A 15,177-nucleotide genomic window follows, 5' to 3' on the forward strand; every position below is an offset into this window, starting at 1 on the left:
AAGAAGGGGCATACGAGAGTTGCTCATTCAGAAGTAATACTTGTCAAAAGTTAGAATGTATTTGAATCTCTTCAACAAAATATTACATGAAAAAGTGATCTGGCTAGGTAATAAGAGTTATTGAACGCCAAAACCTGATGATGTCGTTCTATAGAGTAACTGACCTTTCAATAGCATAGTCTTTCCTCTACATGATTCCCTCCTTTTGCTTAAAGGCAAAACATTTCTATATATGGATATAAAAATCAATAATAAAAGAGAGGACCACACTGATTAAGCTTGGTGAGAAAATTTAGGCAAAGCTAGATTAACAGCTGCAAACATGGGGACACATACACACACAGTTTGGTGAATTACATCCTGCTGGTGATAGCACAGATGCCAATAGTATTAGCCTTCGTGGGGAAAAAAACGAAACAAAACAAAACACCACACACACACAAAAAAACAACCAACCAAGCAAAAAAAACCACCATGCAACCGGGCAAGCAAAATAAACAAATAAGCCAGTTGTTTTGCAGGTCCACTCACTGTTCATATTAAACTCATGCTATCCATATGAATGCAGATTGAAAGACTGGACTTTCTGCTTCAGCATAGTGAATGTTAGGATATATTGCTGAGAGGTACAATTACAGTATCTGTTACAGAAATTAAAGCCTGGAGATAATATAGTGTGGATGAATGTCCCTTTAGTTACACTTGCCATAACACTTATTCAGTGTTCTTACTAGTTTTAAATTGCTGGAAAGCAAAATCTCACAAGCATGGCTCCCACGCATGGCTTTAGTTAGAGATACCCTCTGTTCTTCTAGTGGCATGAAAAAAAACTGTGTTTGGATTTCATAGAATTACTTATTATTTCAAACACAGCATTTATAGGCATTACAGAAGCAAAATTAGGCTGTGGTGGTTAGAAAACACAAAATGCCATTCTGTCAATAAAGGTCAGCACTTCAATTATTCTTGCTTGCTTCAGCACATGATTTTCCCCTAGACAATTTACAGGAAATGGAAGGGAAAATAACCAAATCATTGGAAAAACTGTTACAGATGCCATCTGGTCTTCACAGATGGGCCTGTACTGTAGGTCATGCACATCTCCTTTCCCTCCATCATCACTCACAGAAGAATTTGAAGCAGGTAAAGAAACAGAAGCAATGACTCTAGGAAGTATATTACCTGCATGCCATGTGGAGATTTAGCCACTATATCTCCATATAACACTCCACTGGGAGTCAAAGTTCTCCAGGCTGATGAAACCTTACTCAAAAAGGACACAGAATCTGTTAGTCAGAAAGTCAAAGGTTGGATTTGTAATGAATCACAGGGGACTTGTCAAAAGGAACTGAAAAAAGGGCATTTTGGAAAAATGTGGCTATATTTGTTATTGCAATACTACCATCACTATACTATACGCTGTCCAAAAAGATAATTAATCTTATCTTCAGTGTCTTTTAATAATCCATCTGAATTATCTCCAAATCACAAATGGGAAACAGAGACATAAAATTACTACCACTTTGTCAAACAGGACAGCAGAACTACAATTCATATCCATGTTCCCACTGCCCTATTTTCTAAATGCAATACTTGATTTTAGATACACTCCTTGCCCTTAAGCAAAGAGTTCTGGTAACATTAAAAGAATTTGTCAGCCATGAGGAATTTACAGTTTTTTACAGCACTGCACAAATGAAGACTTTCTGTGGTTCCAGTCTTCCTACTCAGAGAAATTGGGAAGGGTTGTTTATTTTTAAGATAAATGCTGTTTCACGTGTTATGTAAAATAGTACCTCTCTCTTACTTCTCTGCATCCTAAGGAGTAAAGCACAAAGTGCTTGTATGCCTTCCATCTTGCTTGATATGGAGTTATTTATTCAAAACTACTCAGCAGCATAACCTAGACTTAACCTTCCTTCTCCCACACTCAGAGTCTCCCTTTGCATGATCACATTCAGTCTTAAAGGGAGGCAATCAGCTGAGATCTGGCAGATTAGAAGAGTAATGTACCAGACCACTCATCACAAATCATCCTAGTATTAGCAAAAGCTATGGCTACAGCTGCATTTCAGTATAACATCCTATCTTCCACTGCTTTTCCACTGTGTTCTAATGCAGATTATAACCTCAAGATATCATCCATTTTTTCCTTCAAGAAAAAGGTGTCACACTGGCTAATGACTATTATCTCATTTATTCTCATTTGTCAGAAGTCATTTACTGCATTAATGGTTAATGTTACAATTGATATGTCAATTATGAAAATTAATTTAGCTTGTAGAAGGGCAATTCATTCAAAAGTCATAATGACATTTACTTGTTTTGAAGGGAATATAAACAAAACATAAGTTTTCATCTAATGGATTCTACAGTATAGCCTACATAGAATCACAGAATCATTTAGGTTGGAAAACACCTTTACGATTGAGTCCAACCATAAACCTAGCACCATCAAGCCCACTACTTCAGTAGAAGAAAGCTGGAATTCACACCTCCAGCACACTACCACCAGGACACAACCACATAAGAACTTCTGTAGCATTTCACTGATGCAGGAACTGTGTGGTACTACTTTTGAAGCAATTAACTTTAATAGCCTGAATGAGAACAGCAGTTACTCTGTGCTTAGGGCTACATAAATACAGCAAATTTTTACCTCTAATTCTACAAGGTAAATAGGAAAGAACACAAAGAACGCTTAGCTTAAAAAAAAAGGGGATGAGAAAATGCACCTACTACATGCTTCAAATGTTCAAGAGAGCACCTGTCCCAAGGGCAGCAAACAATATATTAACCCAGCACACTGAACATTTCTAGTAACATTCTGAAGTCTAATGGATAAATACATAAGCATGTCAGTAGTTCCTCTTGTAAGTACTATTCAAGATAGCTTGTAAAAGAATAGGACAAAAATATTAGACTGAAGTCAACAATATGGCTAAAACTTAAATTGATGCTAATATTTTCATGTCAGCCATGTCTATATGGATTATATGAAAAGGTCAAAAAGGTGGAATAAGTAAGAAAAGTCAGAACATACAGGAACATATTTCCTTTTGCTAAGGCCTGTCAAGATAAGAAAGAACAAAACCACTGACATTTGGATCAAATCATGTGAACAACTGAATCTGTATCAAGCTTCACTTCCATTTTGGTGATCCTCAAATACTATTCTGAAGGTGATGTAAAGACCACTCAGTGCATTGAGGGGAAAACCAGAAATTATCTAGTCTCAGCCTCTTCTGATTAGTCTCCCCAACTCACTTTGCCACCTCTTCTTTTACACTTAAATTTTAAATTTTATGCACAGAAATTAGCATTTCAGTTTGCCAACAGAATGCTGAGCCAAACAGCCTCCAGTGTGTAACATGAGTGCAGGCCACAAACAGCAATATTTTGGCTGGCTGATGAACATGTGACAGCAGTAGAGACACCCAGGATACTGCAGAACAAGTATTGATGAACTAAAATCACCATCAAAATACTTGATCAACAATATGACCGGGAAGCGAACATCAACATCTAGCATGGAAGACAGTTTCTGAGACCAGCATTAATTTCTTCCTCAAGAGAATCCCTCTCAGCATCCCTGCAGGAGCTTTGTTCCTTGCCCAGGGGGAAGGGCACCATTTAGGGCACTTATGACACTGTGTTCAGAAGCACCCGCACAGTCCTCATGGTCTCCTTCACCCTTGGTTGTCTGGCCATATTTGCCAGACAGAGAAATTGGTGAGACACCTCTCATGAAGTCAAACATATTGCAAGTGATAGAATGACTTGATGCTAAATATCTTTCTTTCAGTGCCTCACATGCAATGTTTCCTCCTTGAACTTCCTTCATGTCCTTTAGTATTGCAAAGAGTGACCAAGAATTAGCCCAATAAAATCATATCTACTTAAATAAACTATTTCACAGGCCACAAAGGGTAGAATTCCTGTTGGAAAAGGAAGCAAGCAGCAGAGGTCTTCAATACATTTTAAAGAAAAAGAGGATGGCCACTCGAAGTCCTTTGCTAACAACCTTCCAGACAACATAAACTGACACTTCAACATCTGTGTTTGTCTTCATTTAGATAACAGACACCAGTGAATTAGAAGGAAAGGTAGAACCTTCAGAAGCAATTCACAGTTACACACTGATAGCTGTACATGTCCTATTTTCCCTAGTTTGAAGTGAGAGCTCCTAAACACTAGAAAAATAAACTAGAAAGGATTTTCAATTCCAGTGTCCTGGAATCAAAGTTAGCCCTCAATACCTCAACAGAAAAAAAAAAAAAAAAGAACATAAACCAAAAGAATCACTGAGAGAATAGCATTGGTGATGGCCTGCTTGACCAAATATGTACCGAAGTTGCTGTTGAAATGTTAATGGCATGCCAGCCACATATAAAATCCACAGAGATAAATATAAACACAGTTATGTAATAGAACGTATGTCCACATACTTTTCTTATGAGTGTACCTCAAAATGACACACAAACACTACCTCAATAGAAGAACAGGACAGCATGTTTAGTAAACAGCTGAATATGAAGTTCAGCATCCGAAAGTAATGTTATAGAAGTGAAGTTGATAGTAAAGAGAAAGAAAAATCAGAACTACTTTTACCACTATAAATGAACCTAGGTGCTTCAGATCACAACTGTCTGTGGAACAGAGGAGCTGCTTAAACTTTGAAAATATTTTTTCCCATAGAAGGGATACTGTTGTCCTACTACAGGTTTTTAAGAAATGAGCACAGGTAAAGCACTATATAATTCATCCCTGTTTTAAACAAGCCAAAGGCATTTCTCCTTTCTCTTGGAAACCAAACTAATGTGTTAGCCCTACTGGGCACTAATATGGCTCTTCTCCTCTGATGGACACTAGTATTCCCTCCAGACCACAGAAGACAGAATCTAAATATTTTATTCAGGTACTGTGATGATTTCACAGAATAACAGGCATGACTTATGAAAAGATAGTAAAAAACTTAAGCTCCTAGTGACTTGAATGAGATTTGTCGTTGCTTAGTTACTCTTTAAAAATGGAGATATTTGAAAGCTAGCAATACTGTGAGCAGCTGGTTAGAAATTTTGTAATTTATAGTATTCTAATTCTCTAAAACTGCATTCTTATTACTGTAGTACTTTACCATGCAATGTAGTACTTTGATAAATTTTATGTGCTCTGTACAAAGGAAACAGTTGATCTTCATGGTATTTCACTAAAATTAGTTTAATTATACTGCAGACCACCTATTTTACAGATGATACAGCTAAAATATTCAAGCCATACAGAAATCTTGTTATAGCCTTGTATGATAGCATTATTCATACACTATGTTTTCCATTTGCCACTAACTAGCCATCCTGTTTAACAATGTCGAACAACTTCTTCAGCTCATCCATGTCTGCAGCATTAAACATGCCAATATCAGGGATTTTGTGGTAGAGTCACAAAACATTCTATATTTTCTCCTCCATATAGTCAAAAGCATACAACATAACGAGAAATCTTATTGTAAAATATCTGCCTCGAGTTTGTGCAATTTTGAGGGTTTAGTATTAATCTTTGTCCTTCTTCTTGTTGATATTGATTCTATATCAAATGCAATTGTATGACTTCTGCTGATATCAAGAGATGCTGTAAATCTACATCTGAGGGCAGAATCTAGCTCATGGAAGACTAATACCTCTTAAAGTCTGTAGTTCAGAAAAGTGTAGGTGTTAAGAAGCACTAATATGTCTCTTTTTCAAAAGGCATTCAGTAAACTGCTTATTCATCCTGATATAAAAGTAGATCAGAAAAACTGTGGTTTTCCATCAGAATTTAGGATGCTTTTAAATAACAGCTATTTGAAATACTTCAGTGCAATTCATTTTTACAACGTGGAAGATAAAGTAGAATAGTGCTACATCACATACTATTATATACCCAAATGTGCCCCAGTACAAGCTTTCTGTTCATGTTTATTCACCTATGATCAACTATGAATCAATAATCAGATTACAATAAAAGTGGGCTTGGCTGGCATAATATTCCTTTGAAAATAAGTTCCACGGGGGCTGCTTGTGTATTTTTTACGTGGATTGCCCTTTAATCAACAAAGAAGAAGGTCACAAAGGCATAACAGCCACAAAAGCAGCATGCCAGTAAGATTCCTGACCCCACAGAATCTATTGCAAAAACTGACTCACCCCACTGCCACTGTTTGTCCCATGGCAGCAGGATCCTGGACTGCTCAGAGGATATTCATAACTCCCAATCTGTTTGTTAGATTAGACTACTGAAATACTCTAAGTGCACATGCATGTACCTACACGTACATTCACATTATACAACCATCTACGTCATCCAGAATAACTGGAACAGAAAGGGAAAAAAAAATGTTGCTGTTGTAGGGAGCAATTTTCACTTTCAGCTAGATAATCCTCATATGTCTGAACTGCCCTGTGATGAGATCCTCTGTGTTTGCTACCTCTTCCTCTGTGGTCCAATCCTTCCTCCCCAGAATTTCATACTATGTTAGTCAAACAGGGTTCGGCACTGATCAAAGGAAGGAGAAAGGAAACACACAACTCCAGCAGAAGTGATGGAGAAGAGTTAACACAGCCTCAAAATTTCTGTTTTACCTGGTTTAGGTAAAATTGGTACAAGAATGCCTGAAGAATTATGATTTCACAGTGATGGATAAAATTCTGTCTGGATGGTCCTTGGGGTCTATTTGGTTCTTGCTTAAGGTTTTTCAGAATTAAGCCAGCACATCTTTGATATGAAGACAACATGATACATCCTTAGAGACTTCTCCAAAAGGATTTCTTATTTGAATTACAGTGTGGATCTAATACACTTCAAATTCCATTTAATGGCTATCAAAGATGTCCTCAATTGAGTAGAAATGGCATAATTACAAAAACCTTGAAAAATAGGCATCTTCATTGGAAAAATACAGATAAAATATACATTACAGTGTCATCTCTCTAGTTATATACACACGGGAGCAAAAAAGAGACCTCAAATTTTAGGAGACTAAATAGTCCAAATGCCAAGCTCTCATCCCTGTCAGTTAAGAAGTCTGTATGTCATCTAGTAAATACTTCCTTGACAGTTACAATGGCTTTAGAAGATGCTCCTATACCTGTTCCTACAGCTCTGTTTTTTGGGCTGCGCTAACTCCAGGCATTTGTCACTTTCCAAATGAAGATACAGTTCTCAAGTCTGCTCCTCAGACAGTTCAGCTCCAAGGCCTAACGTCCCCTGTGGCTTCCAAGACAACTTTATTCCTGCTATATGTATTCCAGTTATTCTTATAATCAACACATTAATAACAAGCTCAATCTTTTTTATATACAACTTTTATTTATAGCTGGTGGCAATCAAAACTAAAATAAAAATTATCAGCTCATGCCTTCGCCATGGAAAATTGTACATGTACATTTTCTTCACTGCATCATCATCTCAAAGTTTCAATTGAAGATGTTTTTCTAAAGTGGTCAATCCCCTCCCTCCTGCTAATCCCACCCTCAAAGTTTTCTTCCCTTACTCATTTTTCTATAGTTCATAACACCATTATTAAAATCCAGACTTTTCTTGCCTTGATCAAATTTGACAAAAGGTATACTTCTGCATTTCCAACTTCTTCTCCCCACTACTGTAATACCTTTCCATAAAAAAATAAAAAATAATTTAAAAAAAGGAAGCCATCCCAGGTAGTATTTTGCAAGCTAAGCCCTAAGGGTCCCTCTTCTGTAGAAAATAGTTTCCTCTATTTTACAGAAAAAAAAAAGGATTTTTAGCTTTACTGCTCCTCTTACCTATTACAGTCATGCCTCAGTTTACCCATCTGTAACACAGTGAATAATTATGTGCATCTCTTTTGTAAGTTTTTTTTAAGAGATATAGTTGAAAAGTAGCTATTGTTCTTATTCTACATTATTGTATATCTGCAGTCTCTACCTTTCCCCAACACTTTGTCAGAAAAGTTCTATGACATGTAAAAAATTATTAAACATATTCTGCTGGTGACTTCACTCTGTTCTTTCTAGGCATGACCTGGGATTTAGATTTGTAAATGGACTTCATAAGCCCAAATTCTTCTCTTTTAGCAGCTCTTACAGACTGATTTTAAGAAGCTGGTGTAGTGCTTCCTATACTGAAGATTACAACTTGCTTCAGTTGGCCTGTGATTCCTGGACTGGGAAAATAGCCACAATTTAACAAGTTGTATTTACATATAAGTATTTTAATATGGCCTCATTACAGTTCATATTAGCTTAGGTGAGAATCTGTCAAACGTTATCATGTGATAGAGATTACTATTGAAGTTCCTGTAGTCTGCAAAGAATGTTCTAAGTCTGAAGCAAAAGACAACAAAACTCAAAACCCTAAAACAAACAATTTCTGACTCCATATTGCACGTCACTATCAATAGCGTCATTGTTTCCATAGCTACAAATGTAGACTGCTTCAAAAGAAAGAACCAGAGAAACTGAAAATGACATTGCACAATCAAAACAGGCACATACAGTTTTCAGGTGGCACATGTGGGATGGAGAGAGGAAGTAACAAGGTGGCACAGAATTCTGTGGGGCTTTTGTATTTGACAGTAATGCCAGTGATCTGAGCATATCAAGCTCAGAACAGTAAGCAGCAGTAAACCTATCACTGCAGTATCACTTGATATATTTCTACACCTAGTGGAAGGAAGAGGAGAACAGAAGGGATGGAAAACACCAGCAGGAATCACCAAAGCAAATATACATGGCAGGTGCGCCTCCCACAGCTCTAGCCACCTGCAGACTCAGGTAGACATATTTTTAATCAAGTTTCCTCGGCACTTTCAGTGGTTCTGTATAGTTGTGAAGACAGTCAAATCCTTTATACCACTCATCACAAATGATACCAAAACACACACGCTACAGCTGGTATTAACAATTCCAGGAGAGAATACAACATCAATATAACTCAGTGCACAGGGGGGAGATATAAAACATGCAGGTGAGAGCATCCAGGGACACATGCAGTCTCACCACATGAGAGACACTCCACAGCATCTAGCAACTATTCTGTCCTTCAGTATTAAGTTCCTGTCCTCTAAATATTACCTCTGTAATGGACTTCAGAACTACAACACCACCTTTGTAACACTCATACTGGACAGGGAGGCAAATTCTGTTCTTCCTACAGCTGGAATTCCTGAGGTCCACAAATATGGATCTTTCTCCATCAATTCCACAACAATGAGCATTGGAATAAAACCAAGACTGGCATCCAAGATCCACACAAACAGCAACAGGACCACTCGTCTTCTTAGAAAAAGAAATTGCACAATACAGAGGTATACTGTAATTTAATTAGAGAAGAGAAAAAAAAGAAAAACACCACCACTTATCTCTAAAACCATGGAGTACCTTGGCATTTGCAATGTAGTAACAAACTATGGTAGTTTATACTGGGAGCAAGATGTCTCCATAGGTTGTGATAGCATATTCAGAAATGCATAGTATCAGACTAATTTTTCCCTTATCAAAGTAAATGACAGCATTTAGAAAACTCCCACCTACCATGTCATTACTTAGCCTCACAGGCTCTAAGGAATACAGTTATCTGTAATATTGTTTTCTTCCAACAATCTTTTTAAGGGAGCAGTTAATAAAAGCCACATAAGAACACAGTATTATCTGCACACTACACTGAAAGTCATCTCTGGTATAAGCAGAGGAGAGAATGGTTATTAGAAGATGGTGGTCACTATTTCCTCAAATGTTGTCACTGCACAGCTACTGCTTCTTTACAACAGCATTTGCCAAGCATCACACTTTGGAGAAATAGCTTTTATGAAGAATGTCAGATCACACTAAACTAAGAAGTAGTTTGAGATTACAAATTCAGCCCTTGCTATACGTGAGTACTGGCATATATGACCTTCAACAATTGTCACAAGAACAGAACAAACAACTAATTATCATCATCACAGCATTGAAAGCCCTGACTGTTAGTAATTCTAATCAGCTTTGGCAAAATGTATCTTAACATTCAGGGCAGTGAGGAAGGTAGAGAATCAAAGTCTCGGTCACAACAATATTACTATTCAGACAAGGCTAATCTTATTGGTACAAAATAGAGCTATGATCTCTCAAATGAAGCTATTTCAGACAGCAATACAATAACCATTAAACTTACAAATTAGAACTCCTAATCCTTGCAGCATATGTTTGACTAAAAAACTAAGTAAAGCGCAGACCAGAAAGACAGACAATGGTTTAGAAGGACTAGCAGTAGGTCTAAAATGGAAGTTGCTCAAAGACAACTCATTCTTTTGATTATTTGCGCCATGCACGACATTAAAAAAGGCAGATCTGGCCCTGAAACTTTGAAAAACTGCACTATATGGGCTTTATATTACATCTCAAGTTTCTTCTTTAAGACCTAGCTTGCGGCAGTAACTTAGTGCTGCTGAAATCCGAGATCCCTGTATGAGAAACTTGTGATGTTAAAATTCTGTGGATTCTGGTGTCTTGTCTCTTTTAATTGCTGACTGGAATGGACTCTGTTGGAGAGGAAGTGAAAGCAGGGGTTTTACATTTTTCATGTTTGCCTCAGGCTGTCAGCAGAAAAATTCAGGACTTTTTCTAAGGCGTGTCAGTACCAACAATGTGTCACATGTCGTTACTTTATAATTAGGCTGATAGCCAAAAAGAATAATGCAGCTGACATTCTATTAAAATAAAAAGTATTCCCCAAGGCATTAAAACACTGACACAAGCATCTTAAAAGGCAATGTAAAAATGATATAAGGAACTATTCATCTATGCTGTTGGCTTTTCCATCAGAGATTCAAATAAGTAATTCAAAGTTACGTATGCATTGAATATTTAATTATCCTAAGATGACTTAAAAAAAAATCATATCTGAAAGCAAAATGCAATGAAACCCTTTTTGTCTATGAATATCAGCTACTATGAGAATAACAGGCTATCTACACTCTGTATTACTCTAGATTAGAATTTGATAAATCATCTTTCTTCTAACCCTTCAATAAAGTAACAAATCACAAACCAAATACATTTTAAAAAACAGAAAAACAGCCTTTTTTGTCAATATTTTGAAATGTACTTGAAGTGCAATAATGATTCTATAATGATTCAAGGCTAAAATACTGAATTTGTGAATACCAGAACTTCATTCTGTATAGAATTTTCTGTAAAATGCTCCTGATAGAATCAGGATTTGGAAACCTAGGGCTATAACTCCATATAGTTTAGAACATACTTAGTTCAGATTGTGTCTGGAAGTTAGACTAACTAGCAGAATTACCAGATTAAAAAATTGTGGTTTATACCTAATCGTCTTCACTCATCATGGCCAAATTTTAGTTCTTTGTTAACACACGTAGTAAGAGATGCCCCATCTATTCCTTGCAGGTACACATATCACAAAATGTGTGTTATTCCATGTCTTGATGTTGTACAAACTACCAGAACAAAGCATTTCTGCATTTGTGGATTTCAGCAACATTATTCAAAATATAAGACTTCAAATTCAGTTTCCTTCCAAAGCCAGCCAACAGCACATTTACTTTTTTTTCCTAACAACTATTAATACTTTTCCAGTTGGCCAAAAAAAAGAGTCCTTCATGAAGCTGGCAGATCTAGTTCTTTGTTCACTCTGCACAGTGCTTTCATTTCCAACACAATGACAGACAGAGAAGTATTGTGTTTTCAAATGTATTACAAGGAATCCTGTGATTTAGTTGTTGTTATTAAAGAAATATATTCACAGATTATATATTCTGAAGTTAAATGATTTCCACCTAAATACCTTCCTTTTATGTTCTAGACATAGAATTTATAACACATTTGATTACAGCAATATCATACTGCAGAAAAAAGATAAGTGACTTTTAAAAAATTATCTGTTATTCTGTTCCTATTCCTTGAATACTACCACAGGACTACTTAGTTTTCTCTCTGTATTCTAACACCAGTGTGCACAATTTTATATGATCTTTTGATTCACCATGTTACAAAAATAAGTTGACATGTACAAAAATAAATATGGCAGGTAATGCTGTAGAAGGTCAGTGTTCTTTGGAAGTTTAATACTCAGTGCATCACTTGCACTTGAGCTACAACAAGAGAAGGACCACTGCCACACAGGAAGACACAAACTGATATCATCCCTTTATTGCTGATTTACAGAGAACTAGAAAGGTGTCTGATGTTTTGATTTGCTGAGTGTACCCCTGAGGTTTCGTGTCCTATCCCCGCTCCCCATTTTCAAATTTCCCATGCCCCACCAGCATTCTTGTCACTTGCCTCAGCAGTTCCCTTTCAATTTTGAGACTGCTCAGCGGTAATGTTAAATTTTGGAATGAGGTTACACTAAATCGAATGGGTCACAAGCTTGACAAGTTCCTCAGACAAAGTCACCACATGGCAAGAGAAACAGTTTCTCCATATTCCACCTCCATGTACTAAACAAACTGAGAGGGCACTTCTTTCTCAGCATGTAAGTATGTGACAAATGTGGAAAGATTCTGTTTAGAATGATCAAAAACCTATAAGAAACAATATAAGCTTTGGTATATTGCTTTTAATATATGCAGTATATTTTCCCATATAAATTCATGCATATAATTGGATTTCAAAACATATTTGTGGTGTTAGTGGCACAGTTACCTTGTGTTTTTCTCTGTGTGTTCTTAAATAGATGGATAACCAAGTTCATTAATTCATTCACTTAGGTAAAAAGAGCCTAATCTTTCAAAACATCAAATATGAATAACCAAAATCAGCAACACATTAAAAATAAATAAATAAATTTTAAAACATTCAAAATTCAACTTGGGTCTATTTATTTAATTTCTGAGAAAAGAACACTTACCGCAGTTACTGGTGATACCTCAGTTCACCTTAAAGACTAAACTGACTATGTATCGGATGCTTTCTATTACAGTTAACTTACAAAAATAAAAGTCAATGCCTCTAACAAAGTAAAAATATTGATTTTTTTTTTCCACCTAACAAAAACAACCACAAACAAGTTAGAAAGTACTGTGTTCTAGGAATAAACAGATAGTTGCATAATTATGTATTTCAGTTTGTGAGAGCAAAGTTATTTTCTCCATTATTATAAGAATGTGTCATTCCACTATTGATAAATGAAATTAAAGCTTTATTTAAAAAAAAAATTGCATAAACGCATCTCAAAATCCTCAAGTATTTACCGTCACTTAAATGAAAACACAGTGGCTAAATAAGTCCCACTATTGGAGTTCAGTGTCTGGAAATTTGTCTGTTGATGCCATCAGAATAACTACATTATACATTTTTCCCAGAGATAATATCTGGAGTATATGTGTTTGGTTTTTTGAAGTTGTAGCAATTGCAGATAAGTAATACCTTCAATCAGTTTCTCCCCACATATGAAATAAGTTAATAGTTCTGACTTTCCTGCACTCTGAAATTCTTTGCCCAGAGACAGAAATACAAAATATTGTATTACACAGTTAATATTTAGCTTTTAAAGATATGAATTCATTTTACAAGTGTATTTTGCAAGTGAACATTTGAACTCAAAACCCGTTCCAGTCTCTGGCATATCACAACCATCACATATCACATGTATCAATGCAGAAAGTGAATGAAATACATTATTTCAAATTCACACCCAGCTGTTTCTGAACACGATGTAAAGTTGACATGTGTGGGTATTTGAACATTTAAAACAATAAATCCAGTCATTTCTCAAGACGAGCCACTAGTAATTCCTTGGATATAGATCTGTTTTGCACATGCCATTTAAGCTGCATTAGGCATCAAAAATGTCAACAGACACAAACTATTCCAAATCAGTGTGAGATGATCTTGCTCTGAAATTAAACTGCTCCATTCAATGTAAAGCTCAGCAGCAGCATCTATTCATGAAGTTGGAGTGAAACAGCAATAATAATGGCCTCACTTGCTAGGCAGAAGAGTTGAGGACTTCACCATTACCTGAAGTCCCTTCCTCAGCTTTTGTAAACACAAAGGCTTACCTTTCTGTACACCAGCATGTTTGGGGATTCATCAGCCACCCCATTGCTGCTTTGCCCATAATTATTTCCTTGTGCCATGTCCCACAAATTTGATCCGCTTTTGAACGTTGCACTGTAAAAGGTAAAAGTGATTTCAGTAAGACGTCACCTCAGGTCTCCTTCCTTCCCGGATGATTAATGGACCTGACTTTCTACCAACATATTACCAGAGTCAGTGTATGCTCTTACTCCAACACATACTTACATGGAAGCTAAGCTGCTAATTCACCATTTACTGTCATTAATCTCTTTTGCCTGTAAATAATGAATGTGAAATTTTAATCTAATTTAGATGTTAACGAATTACCATTCCAAATAGCTCCCTGGCATAGCACTAACCATCATATGATGAAGACACATCCTCACAGAGCACTTGCTCCCCTACAGAGGCTTCAGGAGGCCACTCCACACCTTCCAGACCACACTTTTGGGAGGACTGACTCGGCCCATAACTGTTATTCAGCAGTGCCCTCTCCTCACAGCTCAGGCCATAGCAACTTTCACAACCCTCAAACACACAAAAAGCAAACCAGACGCTTTATACTTCTCTTTAATTCAGAGACAAGTGTGTGCTTTTACACATATGCCAGGCAAGGGAAGCAGGTGACGGGGGGGGGAAGGAAGAAACAAGCCAGAAAACCTTTTAGGTGGCTTTCACCCACTTTGATTGTACTTCACTGCAAAACACCGGCTCCGTCGCCAGCCCCGTCTCCTCCCCGCCCTCCCCTCCGGTCACACGGGAGCTGCACTAAGCAAGAGCTCAGATCATGCCGTAGCTCCGGCTTTGCACGCAGGTGTAAGAATGTGCTCCATCTACAGACCGCACGGCCGGGTGCAGAGAGCCCGGAGGGCTGAGCTCTACTCCGAACACTTCCCTCCAAAACCCTCCCCTGCCCCCCAGACCTCTCGCCTGCGAGCTTCACTGCACCTCTTCCACCGCACTGGCTCGCCCTGCCCTGGCCCCGCAGTGCCTGTCCGTGACGGCACCAAACGGCCGGGAGAACCGGCTCGCCCGGCAGAGAGCCCGGCGCGGAGCCCGCGGTTTCAGCACCGCGGACAGCGGCAGCGGCGGCACCGCCCGGGGCGGCTGACTGCGGCACCCAGGCCTCCCCTTA

The 15,177-nt window shown here is 37.6% G+C and overlaps 1 protein-coding gene across 13 annotated transcripts in view; it reads right to left on the bottom strand.

Moving 5' to 3' along the window:
• RGS7 (regulator of G protein signaling 7) overlaps positions 1 to 14,119 on the bottom strand; it is a gene marked incomplete at both ends in the record, with an annotated part of 236,082 nt that extends 221,963 nt beyond the window's left edge. For 12 of the 13 annotated variants that reach the window (XM_080343037.1, XM_080343031.1, XM_080343038.1 and 9 more), the window contains one exon: positions 14,024 to 14,101. In XM_080343037.1, the coding sequence (XP_080199163.1) occupies positions 14,024 to 14,101 (78 nt within the window). Of the gene's footprint in view, positions 1 to 14,023 lie in introns of all 13 variants that reach the window. The other variant, XM_080343032.1, reaches the window with a different exon arrangement.
• Positions 14,120 to 15,177: the final 1,058 nt, after the last annotated feature.

Source organism: Nesoenas mayeri, assembly GCF_963082525.1.
Source record: "Nesoenas mayeri genome assembly, chromosome: 3".
NCBI lineage: Eukaryota > Metazoa > Chordata > Aves > Columbiformes > Columbidae > Nesoenas > Nesoenas mayeri.